Source organism: Agrilus planipennis, unplaced genomic scaffold (genome assembly GCF_000699045.2).
Source record: "Agrilus planipennis isolate EAB-ADULT unplaced genomic scaffold, Apla_2.0 scaffold256, whole genome shotgun sequence".
In the NCBI taxonomy this organism is placed as follows: domain Eukaryota; kingdom Metazoa; phylum Arthropoda; class Insecta; order Coleoptera; family Buprestidae; genus Agrilus; species Agrilus planipennis.
Genome location: NW_020439045.1, coordinates 290,063 through 312,932, shown reverse-complemented (window position 1 = coordinate 312,932; position 22,870 = coordinate 290,063). Strand labels below are relative to the sequence as shown.

The following is a 22,870-nucleotide window of genomic DNA, read 5'->3' as shown; positions in this document are numbered from 1 at the left end:
TTGGCGTTGGGGTTTTGAGCTATTCTGTTTGTTCTACAACAACCGCCAAAGTTTTTCCAATCTTCATATTTCATTTTTAACTTGTTAATTATATTTTAATTTACTAGGTATATATAAATAAATTCTAATTGTTTTCATCAAGGGGCTTAGGACTTAGGACGTTAAGCCGCAAGGTGCAAACACCTTTGTTGGCATTATAGTTTTTACTCCATAAAACTTTGGTCGTAGGCCTAAGCACGGCCCTACTACATGCGAACGACGTCCGTTTCTTAGTTATCCCATAAGCAATCTTAGTCACACAATTACTAGATGATGATTAATTTTATTAGGATTCTGTGAACAGTGTTATACGCTTAATTAAACAGAAACTGAAACGGCTTCACTTAATTAAAATGTGGTAGACTTATTGTCGCCATACACAACAGAAATAACGCATCCGTTTCTTACAATATAGAAACAGATTTCCGTTTTTAGACCTAAATAGAATCCATTAACATGAAAACATTTTTAATCGAGTTATTATATTTTTTATTATTTTGATTTGCTAGCTGAATATACTTCAATTTTACCTTGTAGATAAAGAAGGCATGGTACAAAACTAATTTTTGGATTCGCCTTTTTCCCCATTAGCAACCTCAAAAGAAAATACCGTTTTGTTTAAATGAAATTGATTAAATAGCGACAGTTTGGGACACTAAGAACATATATACATATTTACATTTCATAGCGAAGTACGTTAATTCCATTGTAAATAGCCTAGCCGTGTGCTTAAAATGATTTATAGCTCGTGCACCTACCTTTCGAAGAAAATTTACAAATTACTTCAGGAAAATAATGGTATTTACTTCATTATTTATCTACCGGACAATGATTCTGTCCAAATTTGGACGGGCTGTAGCTAGTTTAATATAAAAGTCTCACTTTATTCAAACAGGTAGTGTAAAGTGTAAAAAATTCCTAAAAAATCCCCAAACGTTCTGGAAAAACCATCAAGGCTACGTTGAGAACCTAAGGTCTAAATCTCGGTCTACTTTTGTCATTATCCATTAAGGAAGTAATATAAAAAAGCCTGCATAAGATCCCGTAATACATTTACTAATACACTTACTTAATTTAAATAAGAGTTGCGATTTGAGATGATAATTCGAATGTAAAGAAAACGAATCTGATGTAATGACCCAAGTTCGTTACAGCAGTAACCGAATACTCGTGAACTGTAAAAATGACCTCAAAAGGTAACCATAAAAATGCAATGAGAACAAGATAATATCTACGAGAAATATGTCTGCATCAAGTTTCTCTAATTCGTCGAAGAGTGGTGATTTTTAGTTAAAAATTTAGTAAGTAACATAGTCAGTTAATTTTAAAAATCGGATAATGACGATAACAAGATCGTCAGCTCTAAGACTGATTGGACACGCACCTCCACTTTTTCCTATCCAGAGCTATCTTCGCCATTCCCTAAAACTAGAACATCTCACATTCTTAACTATTTGTGAACAGTAATCTAATCTAGGTCTACCTCTACTCCTCTTAACTCCTGTTTCTGCATCTTATATGTCTGACCAGACCTTCATGCCAGAGAAGGTGTCTTACCAACCTCTCTCTCCTATTTCTTATTGACTTCCATAGAGTCCTCTGTTATCCTATTCTTTCTAATACCTTCTCATTTCTAATTTTTTGCTTTTGTTTCAAACTGATTTTTGTTCCTAGTCAATTCCAAAATAAGATTAGAGTAGGAAAATAGCTTCACGTCTACGTAAAAATAACTTGGAAATGATTTATGAGACTCTACATTGTCTACTGATATCTTTACGTAATTAATAAAGTGATTGATTGAAATACTTTTTACTGCACTTAAATTTTGCACCCACCAATCACCTGTGCAAATCTAACAATCCTGATTATCCATTGTTAATTTATCAATAGAGAAACGTTAATTTTGCTGCATCAATTTACTCAAAAGACTTGAAAATTGAAGGTTAAAATATTGAAAAACTTTTATTTCATTCGCTCTTGGGTGAACAATCCTTTCAACTCTCGGGTAGGGCAGAATGTCCTCTTCAGCGTCTTTTAAGGAATCGCGGAAATCTGGTGATGGCACTTGACAGATGAGACGGACGAAACGAAGGCAAAAGAGAAGTCAAAAATTATGATCTGAATATTACGTTTCTAGCTCTTGCCTAAACCCCTAAATCTAAATGATCAAAGGAAACTACCGAAAAAATAGGACAATGACACGTGAACTCGATATCCAACCGGTGTCCTACCGAATGCAGAGTTATGATAAATTCTATTTGATCATTTAATTAGTTCATTTAGCTAACTCTACTAATAGCTAAATGTTCCAACTGGTTTAGGCGTCCGTACCTAGAAAGAAAAAAAGCAACCCTTATAGGACACTTCGATGTTCGTCTGCTACCTGTCAAGCCCATTTTTTCTGGAACGCGTGGAGGTATCAAGTTCATCAAACATTCCCGGAAATCAAAACGTATAGGGTACTGTTTGTTAACGCAGTTCCTAGAATCATGAAATTTTACAAGAAGCAATGTCTTATAGCACAAGTAAAGGGAAAAATTTGTAGATGGATCACAAAAAAAAATAATTTTGTAATTGTAGTATTGTAACTAAACGTTTTGGGAACTGATTTTGTGTAGGGACCTAAAACATACTTGAAAAATCAAGAAAAATCTTCAAGAACTACTCACACATCTGTAGGAAACTATGTGAACTGCAATTTTTGTATGCTTATTGTTATTTATGTTCGACAATTCGGTTTTTTAAGGGTCCCTTCGTCTGCTCAACGTAAAAGGAGTTAGTCTTTGCAGTTATTTTGATATACCTACTTCGTATCTCCGACTGCCATTATTCTCTATATCGCTTCATCAAGTTCTGAAGAACGAAAATTTTTCTAAATTGCTATTCGAATAGGTCTAATCCTAATAAAAAATTGTTTGCAATTGGGAACGCGTGACAATCATTCCATCATCGTAATAATTGTTGTTTATATTTTATAATCTTTAGTCCGCTGTTGATCGTCAGTAATTCAATAAAAGAACTGCGACTGTTAATTAAAACGCTTTTTTGTTTTTATTTATCCGTTTTGATCTCTATTTTTCCTTGTTCAATTATGCATGAAATACTATTAGTAAAACGCTTTATTACTTTACTAAGTACGTCAAAATGTAAATTATGTTACGTGAAAGCACATATCTGCAATAAACATAATTCATATTAAACAATACAACATCATTTAAGAATTTTTTCCTTGAATAGCGACTAATATTTTAACAGTATGATATAATTTTGATGATTGCTACTGTTAATCATTTATCCATCGATTTTTTAACACGATTCTGATTAAAACAACATGCAGGGCAAAATCAAACAAAGAGCCCTTATTTCTACAAGAGGAGTGCTTCTTATCTATATTATGATATGGGTAAACATCAGAAAACCTTGAAACGTTGACATGAAAATACCGTTTTAATCGTAAGTGATCGAACTTAAATCATAAACGATAAATCATGCGGGAAAATATTACATTACATTTTTAAGCAAATTTGTTTTCTGTACCATCAACGTGTGTTTGCGAGAAAAACTAATTGACTTTGAATTTTAAGGTTTACATTCGTTGACATTTAATTGATTTGAAATTTTTTTATTTTATTTTATTGTTTTGAAGTGTCCAGCGAAATTTTTCCGATAAAATTATGGTTTTATTTTTTGCAAATAGATTGGCTGCTTGGATACAGAAACGTGTTTTATAGTTAATTGATGTGCTTCTTGCATCACTATCGCTTATTTACCAGAAATGCATAAACAAGTTACTCTTTTACTGGTTACAATGAATCTTAACTACAACGTTTACTCAATTTTAGAGTTTCCTCTTTGTAACTTAATTGATTAGACAAATTGAGAAAATTGGGAGCATGTCCGAAGTTCTTAATTAAGGTATTCCGTTTTGTAAAACCGAACTAAAAAAGAAACAGTTGAAGAGGATAGGAGAAAAACGATCTAATTGTAAGTTACAAGTAAATTGTTCTGAAATAAATAAAATTTTATGTTTTAAACTTCATCAAGTGCTCAAGGTTGTTGGCATTTTCGATAAATCTGAACAGGTGCCAGACTGCGTACAAGACGTAATCGAATTAGGTTTTTGATTTTGTACTAATTGTTTCACTGCGTTGTATTGTGATTAAAGAACGATAGCGGAAATTATAAGAACTCAATATGGTATTAATACATACGTATTAGGGGTTGTTTATAAATTTCGTAGCGCAAAATGCAATTTCTTTCCATCATGCGACACGGTTGAATTCAGAAAACAAAACGCCATCGCCAGGTCGGATCTCTTTTCTAGAATTGCCTTTACGTAATCTATTGATAAAGTAACAGAAAATAAATATCTTTATGTACGTATTTGAAGCAAAAAACGGAGAACGAGCGCAAGCCCTTATGACATTACGCAATAGTTGATAGTGGCTTACATTGGAGGAAATTTCAATTTTACTTTTACTATTAATTAATATAAAATTTTTTATATTGTAACATTTAAAGCGAAATGGAATTAATTTTTTTAAGAATGCGTAGAAGTATTTGATATTTAATTAATGCAAGAAAAGTAAAAGTAGATATATCATATGCAATTATTGCTTCGCTAAATCCAGACCTATATACAGGTAACTTAATTTACCTTTACAGGCTGCAAGTTAATCAAATATATTTTTTATGTGTTACGAAGTTATATCTTGGCTCCCATATAAACATTAAAAATAAAAAAAAAAAGTTTTCCAAGTAGTGACTTTTCTTTCCTATTTGGACGGGAAGATATTATTAGAATTATCTATTCATTTTGGTAAAGCTTGAAGTTTTTGTTTTCGAAAAAGAAAAAAACAGTTAAATTTTCATTTCGTCTCTGTTTTAAGGTATTAATGTAGGAATTTAAGGCAAGAAGGGGGTCAAAAAACAACTTATTTATCAAAAACCAGCACCAATGGTGTTTGGCCCTCTTTTAGGCTTACTCAGTATTTTTTTGGTTTAATATAATGCAGGGTGTTGTATAAGAAATGCATAAAAGTGAAAAGAGTGATTCATTTTTTAATTTTGAACTTTTAATGTTAGTCACCCCGTTAATGTGAAATTAGTCTTGACCTTTTTTTGTAAAATTTGCAATATTCGTATTTAAAATTTCCTTTTTGTTATTTAATAAAGTACATATGAATAATAAATTAACTTGAACTTAACCAAGATCACGTTTATCTTTTCGTGTTAAAATTTTCAGTGTAAATTTTATATTTTACGTTTGCGATATTGTTTGTTATAAATAATGGATGAGTTTGAAAAGTCTCGGAATTGTTACGGAAATAATGTGGCGATTGTAATGTTTATAAAATGAATTATTCATTTTAATTGATGTAATACAGCTTAACAAACACACACGTATAAAACGTACAGGTACCAATCGCAGGTGAAAAACGAGTATAAACTACCCTAAACGTGCTTTCAGACTAAGAGAGCGACAACGCGAACGGTTTGCGTTCAGTTCTTTTACGTTACGGTAAAAAACAATTGAAAAATCTGTCGCCAAATTCATTTGCATAAGACAAGAACAAACACATACTCTGGAACAAATGCTCGCACATTGTTGAATGTACAAATATGGAAGAAAATTTGTTCGTATCCTAACAGTACCTATCATCTATATGGTTATAAGATTCGACGGAGAAGGTGGACGAGTATTTTCGCTCGCTTAGTCTGGACGTATCTTAAGCTTACAATTTCAGATACAATCTTGCCTTTAACAGTTCAGCCTTCATTTAATAACAATTGCCGTATATATATCTGCAGGTACACTTACATTAATTTTGATTTAAATAATACAATATTTAAGGACAAATACAATTCCTAATTGTTATAAGTATTATACACGAATTATAATTTTAATAAGATACCAAAAACAAAAAACGCATGCAGTAATATTTTAAGATTAACCTTGATTTTGGCTATAGTTATTGTAAGATTACATTAATTATTATATTATTGCATTAAACAAACAAGTTTGCGTTGCCTAATAAATAATAATATATAGAATGCTGCAACTTGTTATGGAGATAACTAAAATAAACATTTGTGATCTGTAAATATACAACGCACAATAATGATGATGTCTTTTAACCAGCTTCATATGTTAATGATGTTTTAAACAAACATTTCAACTGTTTTGACATACTTTTAAAAGCAATATTGATCGTCTTCTTTTTTAAGTAGATAAAGAGAACTAGATCTTTCACAATTGTTTTTTATTAACAGATAAATGCTGTGCAAAGGGGGATGGGGAACAGGGATCGGGTAAATGGCTCTTAACCACATGAGGGAAGGTACCAGCAAAACGTGGTTTTTTAATTTTAAACAGATGAAGATTTTTGTCGTCGATTATCGAGTAAATCTAAGAGAAGGATTCACTTTGTCGCCATCTTAGATTTCAAATACAAACGTAACATTTCGTCCTTAAGGGTTGATTTTTAAAAATTGCCAAAACACGTATTTGCTTAATTTTAATAATGAGCAACCTTCGAGTAAATCCGAGTACAAATAAATATACCCCATGGAGACGTTGCAACCTCTTTTAATTTCATTATTAACATCAAACAGCATATATACAAAGTTTCAAGTAAATTCAACCACAAATAACGTATGTCCCAAACAAAGATTGCAACACCTTTTTGTACCCCTCACATTTGGAGATTGAATTTTTTAAAATGTCGACATAGGTCTTTCAGAGATTAAATGAGAGACCATTAAGAACAAGTTTCAAGTAAATCTTACAACAAATAATATATGTTCCATTTAAACATTGCAATTCCTCTTCACCACTCCTCACCCTTATGGGAACGGGATAACTGTGTCCGTCTCCTGGTTGTAAGCTACCTTTCCACCAATTTTTAGCCAAATCGGTTCAGCCGTTCTTGAGTTATAAACAGTGTAACTAACGCGACTTTCTTTTATATATATAGATAACGAATAATTTAGTACAGTAATCAGTAAATAATATAAATAAGGAAAAATAACCCATCCCAATACAATATTAATTACCAATTTTCATTAGGGAAGTTTTATTGTTATACTCATTAAATGATTATTGTTGGTGTTTGTTTTTCTTTTTGCTCTAGTAGAATTACCCGCCACTGCCGAGTACCCGGTCTCATTATCCTGGTACCCGACCGGATCCTAAAAATAGTGTCGGATCTGTCGGGTACCGAATCCAAGCTGGGTACCGGACCCATCTCTAGTTAATATCTGCTATCAAAAAGTAAATGACGAGCAGCGCGTGTTATAAACCGAAACAGCTTTTGTCTATTGAGTAAATAGTAGAATTCGATTGCACTGATAAATGGGATAAACGGTTCAAAAAGAATGGTCGATGAAGGAAAGAAGGGGAAAACGTGGAGATATACGAATCTAAACATAATGACAGTCTCAGGTCAAGTTTCAGTATCGCGAACAAATTGTTGTTGTGTGAAGGAAAAGTTGGTGACTGAACGAAGTTTTATCGTACATAATCGCCGGGTTCTGTAAAAAGTTTTGCTCAAGTTTTGAAGGTAATTATTTAACTTTGTAATTAGAATTTTTAATTTTATTAGTTGATAATTACGTTTACTACAACTTATTCTTTATAACATAAATGTTTATAAAAACTTATCAGTTATAAAAGAATCTACTACTTAAAGTTTAAAAAGTTATTACGGTTTTTGGTTTTTAAAGATTTTGTCAGTTACATGGGCATGTTTTGTTTTGTAATTTATAAGTTCAAAAAGTTGGTAAACTAAATCAGAACTTACATACAACACCGTTGTTATCAATTAAATTACAATATTTCCTTTTTCTATTTTGCAATAAACGAATTTAACCATGTAATATTAATTCAGATTCAGTATACTGATGGAATTAATTATTTGGAAGCTAAGTATTTTGAATCCTTTTGAATAGTAGAAAAAACTGGGTACTATTTAAGATTTTCTAGAAGTAGTTACATTTTTTTTGTGTAAGATATTTTTGATACGAAAACGTGTATTATTTGTTCATAAGGTTTTTATCTTAAAGATTTACAATACTATTAATCCGGTATTTATTGTGGTTAAACAGTTCAAATATTAATTGTTTATATGCTTCTTTACAATTAATTAAGTAATTCCTTAATTGTTGGTATTTTTAATAATTAGCTTTTTCTTCATTTTATACCTAACCGTTTTAGCACTTTCTGATTTTTATTAAGCAGTTTAAGGTTTATTTCTTATTATAAAAAGTTATATAAAAGATTATTANAGTTTGCTTGAAGGAGTTGACGAAAAATATTGATCCAAATTGGTGCTTGCACTTATTATTTATTTTATTGTTAGCAACAAGCAATAACGATAAAAACCGTTTCGATAACCACTCGAGGTTTAGCTCGATTATTTGATTTATAGGCTCAATTTTTGTGACTATTCAAAAGGAAGCAAATTTATCATTATAGTAAAGTCCTATTTTATAGGAAAAGAGATGCTATAATTAATTTGCTTCTTTGTTACAATTTCGATTGTACTTTATCTTATCGGAATATGGCTGTAGACTGTATGAATATAATTTTATGTACTTTTAGAAACATTAAAACCGAATGGTATATTAATGATATTATTTATTGAATAATAATAAAATATCGTATAAGTACCTTTTGTAGTGTGTGTAGACAATAATCTCATCGGTTTATGTAGGTAATTTTAAAGGTTTAAAAAAGTCTTATCGTTTTCTTATCGTCAATAGGTGTTAACACTTGTTGAATATGTATTTATGTGATAATTTTTTCTGTATTGACAATTATATCGAAGGATTTTGTTAGTAACTACTATTAAGTGTACTCTTTAAAAATCAATCTGTGAATTTTTACTAATATTCACTAAATTAAGATGAATTAGTGAATTGGAAATACTAATTGAAATCGAAACTCTATTTCTTTACTATTTATGGACTATTCCGTAAGTAAATTGTGTTTATACATGGTTCTATTTCAAATATAATTACAAAATACAAAATTCTAATTTTGATCTATATTTATATGTCGTAATATAGGATTAGATAACATTACAAACGTACGCTGGAACCGTAGATCGTAGAACAATATTATTTAGTGATGAAGAGATGATGATGTTGATGTTGATAGTGATGATGATGATGATTATTATTATTATAGGTACCGTAGGTACTTGTACTAATTATCATTTTTTATTACAACACGTCTGCTACTGATTGTTTAAAAATTGAAATTAAATGTTTACCGTGATACCAAAAATGGGAGTTTAACAATTTTTCTGATAAAATTTTATTAAGAAATGTTATTGTCATATAGTATATATAATTAAGTGCGTAGTATGATTGTTTTCTGAATAATTATACAAATTATAAAAACGTCATACAATGGAGATAGAGAAAGATGACTTTGTGATCACATTCTACCTTGTTTTCTACAGTCAATTCTAGGAAAAATCACATTCAATCATACGCATTTTCAAAACGCAAAAACAACATATATATAAATTTATTATGATGCTTAACAATATAATTCATTGTCTACAGCAATACGAAAACAAGTTTATTTTTCAAACTAATGTAACATATGCTTTGCAATATACGCGTTTTTCCATGATTATTATGTAGAACAACAACTCTTTGTCATGACAGAAGTCAACGGTTTTCTTTTGTCATAAACCGTTTTCATTCCCCAAGGATGTTAAGGGTATAAAAATAGTACAATTATACAAATGAAAGTTTTAATGCAGGTAGCAAAAATCATTATCACTTTAATTGTTGGCAATATTGGTCTTTAGTTCATACTTACGCCTTGAAATAGAAAAAAAGACAAAAATGGTGTCTCATACGCTTAGGACTTGACTTACCTACAGATTAATAAGGCGAGAGCCTATTAGGACGTAAGGACCGAGGAGGCGATACACTTGGCTTTGTTGTTACAAAATAAAATTTGATAATTTGAAAATCCGTTGATTAAATGGCTGTGATTCAATAATTTTAAATTACTTGAACTCTCTTCTCTATTTCTAATTTGATTAGAGACCATAACTGAAATACGTAATTATAGTGAAGAATTAGCATATGCATAATTGAACATTAAAAAAAAAATACTTTGTACGAGGGTGGATTGATAAGTTTCCGGCCTAACCAAGAGATGACGCCACTAGGCCTACCTTGAGGTGACATTCTATAGTACCATCCTTGGATAGCTTGTAGCTATAGTTTCAGCCCGATCTCCTTGCTAGTGTAGGTTTGACAGCACGCTGAACAAGACGCCTCTGTGGTTTTCGTAAAAATGGAAAAGCAGGAAAATCGTGCTGTCATCAAATACTTTTATTTGAAGGGGTTAACGCCGAAGGAAATTAAAAAAGAGATGGACTCAACACTGGGGACATCCTCCCCGTCATATTCAACCGTTAAGCAGTGGGTTTCCGAGTTTAAAAAGGGTCGTGTGAGCACCTCTGATGGGCCTCGCTCAGGACGCCCCGTTGAGGTCACAACTCCAGATATGATCGAAAAAATTCATCAAATAGTGCTGGGAGACCGCAGATTGAAAGTGCGTGAGATAGCTGAGACCTGTAAGATGTCATATGAACGTGTGCAACATATTTTGCACCAACATTTGCATATGGAAAAGCTCTGTGCAAGATGGGTGCCGCGTTTGCTAACAGTCGACCAAAAATTGATTCGAAAAAACATTTCTACCGCAAATTTGTCATTGTATAAGCGTAATCCAAGCGAATTTTTGCGTCGATTCGTAACCGTTGACGAAACGTGGGTCCACCACTACACTCCTGAAACCAAAGAACAGTCTAAACAGTGGATTGGACCAGGGGAACCAACTCCAAAGAAGGCAAAAACAATTTTTTCGGCGAACAAGGTTATGGCTACTGTTTTTTGGGATGCAAGAGGTATTATATACATTGATTACCTTGCAAAGGGTAATACTATCACTGGTCAATACTACGCAGACTTATTGCAACGTTTGAGCCACGAGGTGAAAATTAAACGACCTCATCTGGCGAAGAAAAAAATCTTGTTTCATCACGATAACGCACCAGCGCACACGTCAATCGTTGCGACGGCTAAAATCAACGATCTAAAGTTTGAATTGATGCCGCACCCTCCTTACTCTCCAGACCTAGCCCCGAGTGACTATTTTCTGTTCCCTAATCTCAAAAAATGGCTTGGCGGTAAGAGATTTGCGGACAATGAAGAAGTAATCGAAGCTGTAAATGGTTATTTTGAGGAGCTTGACGAATCAGTCTATAGAGATGGCATTAATAGACTGGAACACCGCTATGAGAAATGTATCAGCCTTGGAGGAGATTATGTTGAGAAATAAAAAAAAAAAATTTTTAAAAACCTTGTTTTTCTTGGTCAGGCCGGAAACTTATCAATCCACCCTCGTATATTAACCATATATTTGTAAGTAGGTTCTTTCTTGCTATATTTAAATTTATTGTTTACCCTAATCGAGAACTGGCCCAGTTTAAAGATCTCTTCCTGAAAGATAAGTTTGCTTGAAGGAGTTGACGAAAAATATTGATCCAAATTGGTGCTTGCACTTATTATTTATTTTATTGTTAGCAACAAGCAATAACGATAAAAACCGTTTCGATAACCACTCGAGGTTTAGCTCGATTATTTGATTACTTTATATTTCCTTGTTTTTCTTTTACTTTATCTTTTTAAGCATTAGTTGTTTGATCCAAAGGTCTTAATGTAGTCTAGTGTTGGACTGATTACGAGTGAGAACAATATCAATAGCTTTTATACTTGAAGTTGATCGATTTTGTGATTAGGACATCTGTCTGTTCAGATGATTATATCTTTAACAATAAATTAATTAATGCACTTAGAGTTAGCAGTAAATTTCTGCAGATGTCATTTATTAACTCTTAGTAGTTATGTTTCTGAAACGTACGTGTGAACAATTAGTATTAAATAAGTAAAAACCGAGTTCAATGGTTTACAATTGCCTGACATTTGGGAGAATCCAGGTTCAATTCCAGGTCCGCCTGACTGGCTCAAGTTTGTACGTGGATTTCGTTGAACCTTTAGAGTCAGTAACATTCCTCAGATATGTCGATCTCTAGAGGATCGTAGGACTGCCTGCTCTTCAGAAAAATCAGCATTAGTAGCTAGCGGGAAAGAAATAGATAAATAAAGTATTCAAAATTTCTTGGGTCATGACCTTTAAAAAACATTGGACGTCATTGTTTACATTTATATGGAGTTCCGTCTCCAAGTAATATGGTCGAGGTAATGTTTTTGAAAGGTACACTACGAACGCAATAAGACCCCTTTTGCGCATTTTGCGGCCCATGAGATCTTGAAGTAGCTCTACCGTTTATGAAAATATCCAAGTGTTCGAAGTTTATTATGAATTATTGATTTTGCTGTTGTTGCAATATCCGCATATTTCCAATTTTGACCGATTTAGACGATGCTAATCAGTTTTAAATTTTTCAGTTAGAACTTAATATTTATTAGAATGATCACAGAGAGAAATTAATGTAAATTTTCGTCTTTTATTTCCTTATTTAAAAAATAGACAACTTACGGGACGTGACGCACTACGGGAATCAAATTCCGTGTTATTTTTTATTTATTAATATACTACGTTACAAATACAAAATACATATGTTAATGATTAAATGCAGATTCAGTACGCCCATTGTAATACGATAGTGCAATTAAAATATTTATCACAGTTAACTGAATGTTTAAAAAAGCAAAAAAAAAATATTACTGTTATTATTTATCGTTATTCGTTAAGTGACGGGCACCTTGCTGCAAAATCTCCAAAATAAAGTCTTCTTATGAAAATTCATCATACATTTCTAACGAATTTAGTTCAATACTAAGAAGTTCTTCTTCTGTTGACGTAAGCAAGATTAATTACTATAGTAATATTAGTGCGGCGTTTTCGGCCTTTTTTCCGATATAGGTGTTCAAAATCTCCCATTTAATTGAAATATGCAAAACATCACAGTCTTTCTTGGTTTTTTTTTTTTTTTTTTGATCTGTTGGATTTGAAGAAAATCTGCTTGACAGCCGATGCGGACGTGTGTATTTAATGCTAATGTGAAATATCCATGCAATTGTGTGTGTGGTTAACAACAATGTCGTATTGAATTATTTCATTTTTATTATAATAATACCTCTCTGGAAAAACAGACAACATAAAAATTCAGTTACAATATACCCAGATAATCAGAGATGTGAAACGGTTTAGTATAAACGCTTATGTAGTTGTAATGCTGTGAACAAGTTAGTTGAATTTTAATTACCTAAACTAAACCAGAAGTTCAAGGGTACATTATGCATATTGGTAGTAATAATAATAATAATAATAATAATTACAATGTTTTTTCTTTAATAAGAAACGAATTATCGTATATCCTGATGAAGTTTTGTACGTCAATAATTTTATTGACTGGTTTAGAGAATGTGGTAGATAATATTCTCACTCCTTTCACTATTCATGAATTGTGATACAGTAATTTTAATACTACATGAGATCAAACCTGAATAGTTATCATTTATACGTTTTGTTATGTATAAAACGTCACGTAACGTAGTAAGTATTTTTGAAATTCCTTGCTAGTAGTAGTAGGTACGCATTAGTTAGTAAAAGAAACTGGCAGTTATAGCCTTGCTATTTCACAATACTTTCAGTGAAATTGCATACAATAAAATACAATTATAATCATTCACATTTATAAGAGCGAATATAAAGATACGAGATGGAAAATTAGAAGAACCAGGACGGAAGGAGTAGAGCGCGGCTCTGTACTGGTGCGAAACATGAACGGTGGGCATAACGGAAGAGAAAAGGTTAGTTGCGTTCGAAATGAGGTGTTACCGGCGAATGATGAGGATACCGTGGATAGAGAAAGTTAGAAATGAAGAGGTATTAGAAAGAACAGGAGAACAGAAGACTCTATGGACGTCAATAAGAAATAAGCAACATAGGTTATTTATTGATTTCCATAATCTACAAATACTACTTTTTTTTCGTGTTGGATGTATTTTCTCAGTTACAGATGTGTCTGAAAGATTATTTTGCAACACTAGTAGATGCTATGTACTATGTTGATTTAATTACTTATGGTAATAATTTTAGGATAAATCTTTGTGGTGTAACAAATGGCTTGGTTTTTTCCATTGTTTTGTGTCTGTATGAAATTGGGCAAATTATTTTTTATTTACCTAGTATAATTTAAAATGTCAGGCGATTATGTACACGATCGGGTTACGCAACTTTAAGGGTGTGCCAAGGTCATATAATGTCTACATTATTATCTTTTTAATTGACTATTCCTTGTTATTGGGACAGGTGTTTTTAAAGTGTATCTCTTAGAGAAAAATCGATAGATAGACAATGTATTGCATACCTGCTGTGATCGTTAAATAATTAATTTTTACTGACCGTTATTAAATAGTAACATTAAATATTATCATCATCATCATAAGGTCGTCAGTCTTAAGATTGGCTGGACACTACTACTACTACTTTTCCAACGTCTTTAACTAATTCTAACTCTAGGTCTACTTCTACTCATTTTAACTCCTGTTTCTGCATCTTATATGTCTCTGACAAGACCTTCATGCCTGAGGAGGTGCCCTATTTCTTGTTGACTTCCATAGAGTCCTCTGTTCTCCTGTTCTTTCTAATACCTCTTCAATTCTAACCTTCTCTATCCACGGTATCCTCATCATTCGCCGGTAACACCACATTTCGAACGCTTCTAACCTTTTCTTTTCGCTGCGCCCGCCATCCATGTTTCGCATCCGTATAAAAAGTCGATACGATAAAGAAAGGGAGAAACATCTAGGGGAGTTAAAGCTGAATCAGGAGCAATTAAATGAATGGATGCAGTATGGATATGTGTGTAGAAAAAACGGCGAAAATAAGATGTAGGGAAATAATAAGGAGGAAGGGGGATGACCTACAATTAATTGACAAGTCAAAAGATGTGCTATGGGAGTATTGGCAGGGTGAGACTGATCCAGATTATTTGAAATGGAAGAAAAACTTGGACGTAGCAGAAAGATTTAAAGTAGAAAATGAAAATAGAGAGTGCAGTATTGGACAAAGAGGGAAGAAATGATATACAGAATATGTGAAAGTGGTGACGAAACATTGGTGCATATGCTAGGGGGATGTGATGAAAGAAAGCATTTGGTTGAATGCATGGGAATAATAAACAGATGTGAAGACCGACTGATCCTATTAAAAATAATTTTCAAAACTGGAAATTGGTAATGGTAAATGGTACAAATGCTACAAATAGGTTCTTAAAAATTTAGGGATGATTTATAGGGATGGAAAAGTGATGAAGCATAAAAAGTAACATGTAGGTAGTTCAACATTGTAGTGAAGTAAATATCAGGAATAGAGTCAGACAAGGATGTACATTTCCTTCTAGGAAATACCGGAGTAGATGGTAGGCCCAAAATTTGGACCAGTAGTGGGAAATCAAACATAGATTTATCGATACTGGGTCAAGTTTTCGTCAAACAATGCCCAATACGTTTCTTAACACGAAGAAGAACGGTATGTTAATCAAACTAGAGCGGCCTCTTAACACAGTAAAAAGAAACAAAAATCCTAGTCTGATGCAAAAATTAAGGATTTTGGAATATTCTTCCAGGAATCTTTAATTTTTTAATGAATCAGTAAAAGCCAAATTTCTTTTTTTAGCGGTCACTTCTTGAAATTACATACGATTAAAGATGATTATTTGTTACATCGTGTTTGCATTTTTTTTAAATATCATACAGAGGTTTGCTTTAGTACGAGAAAAAAACTGGAAATCTTTAAATCAATAGTATGGATGTGAACACCACGAAAATAGACGAGGAACTTTTGGTTTTGGTGTTAATCGATTCTAAATCTAAACGGTCTGCTCGTTTGCCTTAAACCGGAATGCTATTTTTAAACTTGGATTTTCGTATCTACGACATCCTGTGCTTGTAAAGTAACTTTATAATCAGCAAATCAGCGTTCAGTGTTAGTGCTTTAAACGTGAACAGGTTTTAGTACCTAGTACCTAGCTATTAGCAGTTGTTCTTCTTCTTCGGGTTGCGGTACGAACAGCCGTTTTCACTCTAAACATTCAACAACTAATTATTCCACCATTTAACGATTTAACGTATATATTGTTTGACTTTATTGAATACGAGATTGTCAAGCGTAGTAACTTGTCTCCTAACATACGTTACCAGTTGTAAGTAGACGCGGTACCGTTGCCTTTGCGCAAAGTGCACAAATCACATATTTGAACATATTTTTTTTATTAACAATTATGAAGTCGGACAGTGCAATTTGTGACTCTCTAGTGAGATTATTGGGTACGATACAGTTTTTATTTAATTTATCTCTTCTCTAATTAATTATCTAAATATCTAAAAAAAGTATTGTTAATCGATATAATTTCTTTTGAGTATAGGTTTTGTATTTTTTTAATGATGTGATAACGTAGGTGATTTTGAAAATAATCAGCACATACGCATTTTGTAAACTGTAATCGATTTTCGGTTTGAAGCACAAGTGTTTGTAATTCCTTTTGCTTTCTTACTTAAGTAGATTTTATTATTTTTTTATTGGAAATTCTATGCGTCTGCTTTAATAGCAATAACCTATTGTCTAATATATTTATAACATTTTGTTTAATATATTTTTAACGTTTTCGACAATAATGTAACCAGCTTTCTACATTGCATCATGCTATTCCAAAACACCATTGAGTAGTTAAATATAGTACGTATGTGTAGTGCAGGTTATTACAGAAGGTTAAATTTTTAATGCACATGAACTTCAAAATTTAGTACCTAACTACTTATTATGTATTTAGTAATGCATAAAACGGCAGTTAAAACTTTCTATTTTCAGAGTTTAATCATATCAGAACGTTGAGCATTGTTTAACAAGTGATTTATTTGTATGCTAAAAGAAAAAGGTTTTTGAACTACCTGTTGAATAAAATTAAATTGATCAGGTCAAACACGTGCTTATTCGCAAAAAAGAAGTAAAATATTAAAATATTTTCAGCGACTATTAATCGCTCTAACATTTGGATTCAACTGTTTTATATTTAAGGTGAAATGGACATTTTGCAATTATTCGAAAGTGACACTTAGTCACCAAAAATTTATTAGAAATTATTGCTTGATTGAAGTGTTGTATTGCCAGAAGGAAAATGTTATTTGCAAATCTTTTTAAAAGGATTTAAATAGGTACTTGGCAGTGAAATTGCATTTTGGCTAATTTAAATACGTAAATAACTATGCGTGATTTGGTACCTTTTGCTACATATTGGACTAGTTTTGGAAATGTTCGGGGTTACTTTGAAGAATTACATCCTAAAGTTTACGAAACAGTGGAAACTTAATGTAAAAGTAATATATTTATAAACCACGACAATAATGTTCATTTTTGGGTCTCGTCCGGGAGAATTTTTGGGTCTCATCTATAAGTCCAATCTGCTACTTTTAATTAAATGTTTTTTTCAGAGAGCAGACTCATCATGGCTCCACCAAATGGTGTTCCTCCAGGTAACGGTACCGTTTACACTCCCCTATCAGAATCACCCCCAATGAATTCTGACAGTACCGAAGTCCCCTCTGGGACAAGAACCACAACGATATCGGTAATCGATACTTCGAAGCAAGAAGAAGAGCCTGCGACATCAAATTCGGATTGTGAGGACGAATACGTGGTTGTCCCACCTGATGGGGGTTGGGGTTGGGTTGTGGTGTTCGGTTCGTTCATGTGCAATATGATTGTTGACGGAATTGTTTTCTCATTTTCTACATTCTTGCCGCACATTGAAAAAGAATTCAATGCTTCGAAATCAGACGTGTCTTTGGTGGGATCGTTGTTAGCGGGGTGTTATTTGATTGTGGGGCCTTTTGCAAGTGCCTTGGCGAATAGATACGGGTTCCGCGCTGTGGCAGTTATTGGTACCTTTATAGCGACTTTAGCGTTTGTGTTATCGCATTTTGCGCCCAATGTACAGGTTTTGTGGTTGACCTACGGATTGCTGGGAGGTAAGAAACTTTAAACTTTAAAGTCGAGTAAAGGCCAAGATGATGGCCCCCACCTCAAAGGGGTGGGGGGATCGAAAGAAAGAGGAGGTCTCCTCCACCACTGTACCATAAAAAGTTCGTGGCGGTCTCACCCCGAAGGGGGTGGGGGCCATCATCTAGACCTTTACCTAAAAGAAAATCGTACCTAATAGGATTATCTATACCCAAAGTGATTTAATTTACACTAATGATTTACATTGGAGTTGATTATTTTGTTTAGAACATTTTTGCCAATAGTTACAATAAATTTCAATTTTATAGCTAATCATATAGTTTACTGATAAAGGATTAAAATGAATTCTAAGAGTAAACAACGAAGTTGATCTTGGTTAAAACTTAAATTATTCTGTAATTATATGATATCTATTGAAACACTAATTTTAGAGTACAGGGAGAAGATCTAGGTTTCTAGATACAGGTGTATAATACTTGCACCTAAGGTCAAGGTGGGTCAAGGTGAAATGCCTGATGCATATATGCATATTACCCGTTACTTATGTAGGCATTACCCACTCGATGAATAACAACACGTAGGTACCAACTATACAAGACAGAACTGGACCAAATAGTATTCAAAATTCTACTGTTTAAAAAACCAGAATGTGCTTAGACACCTTTGTGTTATCCTCACCTAGGGGGAAAATAATTAAAAAATTGAATGGGTAATCAAATGGGATTGCTTATTTTTAGTGCATTTACTATGCGAGATATTGTTCTGTAGCATCGGCAGATGATATAGCAGCATTAGCATCTAACAAGAAGGATTTAGAGATAGCTTTAAATAAAATGGAAGCGTTATTGACAAAACAGTATTGTATGAAAATAAATAAAAGTAAAACAAAAACACTGGTATGCAAGGGAAGAAAAAGTAGGGAAAAAGCGAATATAAAGATAGGAGACAAAGGATTAGAAGTGGAAGTGGTTGATTTTAGGTATCTAGGAAGTCAGATAAGTTAGAACGGAAGGGGTAGTGGCGGAAAATAAAAGGTTAGAAGCGTTTTAAATGTAGTGTTACCGGCCAATGATGAGGATACCGTGGATAGAGAAAGTTAGAAATGAAGAGGTATTAGAAAGAACAGGAGAACAGAGGACTCTATGGAAGTCAACAAGAAATAGAAATAGGTTGGAAGGACACCTTCTTCGGCATGAAGGTCTGGTCAGAGACATATTAGAGGCAGAAACAGGAGTAAGGAGGGGTAGAGGTAGACCTAGATTAGATTACTGTTCGCAAATAGTTAAGGATGTGGGATGTTCTAGTTTTAGGGAAATGCGAAGATTAGCTCAGGATAGGAAGGAGTAGAAGTGCGTATCCAACCAGTCTTAGGACTGACAATCTTATGGTGATGAATCAAAAATTGTTATTATTATCAACTGTCACCACGTATGCAACAGTATTTGAAGGGCGCATCAGGAACAAACAAATAAATCTGTAGAAATTTCAAGAACGGCAACTTAAATGTTTGAATTTCGATGCTCGATTTTAAAGTACTTATTTTTTTCCTTGATTATAGGTTGTATTATTTCCTCTTTCAGGAATTGGTTTTGGCTTGATTTATGTCCCTGCTGTAATAACAGCTGGTTTTTATTTCGAAAAATGGCGTGCTATAGCCACGGGAATAGGCGTGTGTGGATCTGGGATAGGGGCTTTCGTAATGACTCCATTTAGTAACTATTTGATCCAAGAGATGGGCTGGAGAAACGCGCTGTTAGCCGAAGCTGCCATTATATTTTCCTGTATAGCTTTCGGGCTCCTGTTTCGGTAAGGCATATTAGCCGGTGATAATTATTGTCGAGCGTCAGAAATTATTATTGTCTTACTTAATTTCAGACCTGTTAAACCGACCAAACTGACCGACATACGGTTAGAAGAGCGGCCGCCGAAAATTGTTACAACTTTAGTTACTAACGATTCTTCGTCGACTAAATATAAACTGGCATCGATCGAATCGATAAATAAAAGTCACTCTGCTATTCCCCAAATGCTTGGTGTCAACAATAATGCTAATTATCCTACGGCTGCTGAAATACTTAAAAATCCCGACGTGTTCCATGTTGTGGGAGAAAAAGGGAGTGTTGTTCGTGATCCTATCGTTAAGGATCATCTAAAGCGATATAGTATCCCGATATTTCCCGAAAGCAACTTAAAAGACCCCAACCATTTGGAGTTGCCTTTATTGGACGGCAAGGAACAACCTGTTGTCTCTAACATGGGCAGACGGCATACCATAAGTGAGAAAAGGGAAGACCTGTTGAAATTCAGATCCGAACATCATCGGAAAGATAGCACTCATGATGAGGCTCCGATCAACAGGCCCCTTTATCGAGACGACATTTTCTTCACTTCTAGTCTTAAAAAGTTACCTCAGTATACGTCTCAATCTTCCATGGCATACAACTTGTCAGTTACTAGATTACCAACGATAAATGATCTGATGGAAGAGAAGGAAAGGAAGTGCACCTTGTGCCCAGAGGCATTTCGCAGGGCTCTTGCAACGATGTTAGATTTCACTCTATTCAAATCTCCGACGTTCCTTCTTCTTGCCCTGAGTGGCTTTGTGACCATGATGGGCTTCTTTGTACCATTCATGTTCGTACCTGACCGTGCAACTTCCAGTGGCATAAGTGAGGAAACGGCGTATTTATTGGTTTCCACCATTGGGATTGCGAATACTGTGGGCAGAATTATTTCCGGTGTTCTTAGTTCGATGCCTAGTCTTAATTCGTTACTAGTCAATAACGTTGCTATTACCTTGGCTGGTATTGCTACCGTCGTGAGCGGATTATCCATGACAGCGGAGTATCAGTTTGCATATGCTACGATCTTTGGATTGTCAATTTGTAAGTACACATTGAAGAATTCTTGTTAAGTGAAAACGTACACATTCAAATTAGATTTCCTAACCATACTAATTACCATAGATACCAAATAAACATCAACATATGTATAAACATATACTTGAACGTATAATAGGAATAATTTTACTTTAAAAATCCTTACAGAAGGAGTCATATCACAAAATGATGTTTCAAAAAGTTTGACAGTGGGGATCTTTTATTAACATAAAAATAACATATTTTACTTTGACCTTGCACGTCGTATCTTTTATTGATACACACAATTTGTCTTGATATGTTGGGTCTGATGATCTTGATCTTTGTAAATATTTTGATTGACAAGAAAATACCACAAATGGCGCGGTAAACGCCACCTGTAGTACGATGCTACGTTTTAGGATTACGTATGCTCCAACAAGCTCCATTTAAATATATGAATATCTACTTGCTGAAACGAATCCCGTCGTAGCTAACCTCAACGTGATAGGCACGTTACCGCAATCAAAGTGGTCTGTAGTCGTACTACAGGTGACGTTTACCGCGCCATTTGTGGTATTTTCTAAAACGCGCTGTTAAGACAGCAGGTAAAAGTTGGTCTGTGTTCTGTCGGAGAGTCTGCGACGCGCTGATGAGATCCGAAAAAATCGAAATCGCGATCCGCGCCTGGCAGTTTCGACAGAATACGGACCACTTCGAATTATTTTATTCGATTATGGTAACGTGCCTATCACGTTGTGGTTAGCTACGCCGGGATTCGTTTCAGCAAGTAGATATCCATACATTTAAATGGACCTTGTTGAAGCATACGTAATCCTAAAATGTAGCATCGTACTACAGATGGCGTTTACCGCGCCATTTGTGGTATTTTCTAAAACGCGCTGTTAAGACAGCAGGTAAAAGGTTGGTCTGTGTTCTGTCGGAGCTGTCTGCGACGCGCTGATGAGATCCTAGAAGATCGAAATCGTGATCCGCGCCTGGCAGTTTCGACAGAATACAGACCACTTCGAATTATTTTATTCGTTTTTGATTGATATTACATGGAAATTTTGGATAATGTTTCAGCCTGCTTTTCGTCACTGAGGTCGGTGCTGGTAACCGAACTTCTGGGCTTGGAGAAATTAACAAATGCATTTGGTCTACTGCTTTTGTTCCAAGGGATAGCCGCTTGTATAGGATCGCCATTGGCCGGACAGTTTAAGTCAATAACAGGTAGTTACGACGCTTCATTTTATCTCTCCGGAATACTCATTTTATTGTCGGCGATCATGTGTTATCCTCTCAACGTGGTCAGTAAATGGGAGAAGAAGAGACATCAGAAGAAGAACGCCGTAAACACTGGAGAATGAATTAGTGAGTAAAATGTAAAATTCGTTTTGTTTATAAAAGAGTAACGTATGATGTGTTGTATATTAAATAGATAGTACATTTTACATATATGTATAGTGAAATGCGTTTAACAGCGTCATCATAACATAAATTATTTTTGTACCCACAACTATCTAATTAATATATTTAATATTGTTTAATTAATTCAATCCTTATAATTATTTGCGTAATTAAATAATTTAACGGGTTCGAATACATACCATACTACATTATTACGTAGGTACTTTCCATTTCTTCTTTTATAAGCGAATTTAATTTTAAATTTATTTTTACCCACTTAGGAACAGTGATATTATATTGTTGATAGGTTTTACTATTACAAGAACATTCCCATATAACTAAAATAATACGTAGAAAATTAGCTATCTATTGTTTAATTAATTAAAAACAGTTGAGGCCAAATATCGGTTCCATGATTTTTCATCCCCCGACATAATATCACCAGACAAAATATCCCCGCGACAAAATGTCCACTTTTGGTTTT

At 33.7% G+C, this 22,870-nt stretch overlaps 1 protein-coding gene across 6 annotated transcripts; it reads left to right on the top strand.

Annotated features, from left to right (window-relative positions):
• Positions 1–7,387: 7,387 nt before the first annotated feature.
• Positions 7,388–22,797, top strand: LOC108741189 (monocarboxylate transporter 14). 6 transcript variants are annotated; one of them, XM_018475888.2, is made up of 5 exons: positions 7,388–7,601; positions 17,590–18,126; positions 19,699–19,924; positions 19,994–21,003; positions 22,063–22,797. In XM_018475888.2, the coding sequence occupies exons 2-5, from the start codon at positions 17,604–17,606 to the stop codon at positions 22,344–22,346; spliced, it is 2,043 nt and encodes a 680-aa protein (XP_018331390.1). In that variant the 5' UTR covers positions 7,388–7,601; positions 17,590–17,603; the 3' UTR covers positions 22,347–22,797. The 6 variants fall into 6 exon arrangements, with proteins under 6 accessions (XP_018331390.1, XP_018331392.1, XP_018331393.1 ...); XM_018475890.2 differs by lacking the exon at positions 7,388–7,601 and adding an exon at positions 8,907–9,014; XM_018475891.2 differs by lacking the exon at positions 7,388–7,601 and adding an exon at positions 12,867–12,955.
• Positions 22,798–22,870: the final 73 nt, after the last annotated feature.

Coding starts and splice junctions, on each gene's coding strand:
- LOC108741189 (XM_018475886.2), top strand. CDS start 16,383: ATGAAGTCGGACAGTGCAATTTGTGACTCTCTAGTGAGATTATTGG. Junction 18,127..19,698: donor GACCTACGGATTGCTGGGAG/GTAAGAAACTTT, acceptor TTCCTCTTTCAG/GAATTGGTTTTGGCTTGATT. Junction 19,925..19,993: donor GCTTTCGGGCTCCTGTTTCG/GTAAGGCATATT, acceptor ACTTAATTTCAG/ACCTGTTAAACCGACCAAAC.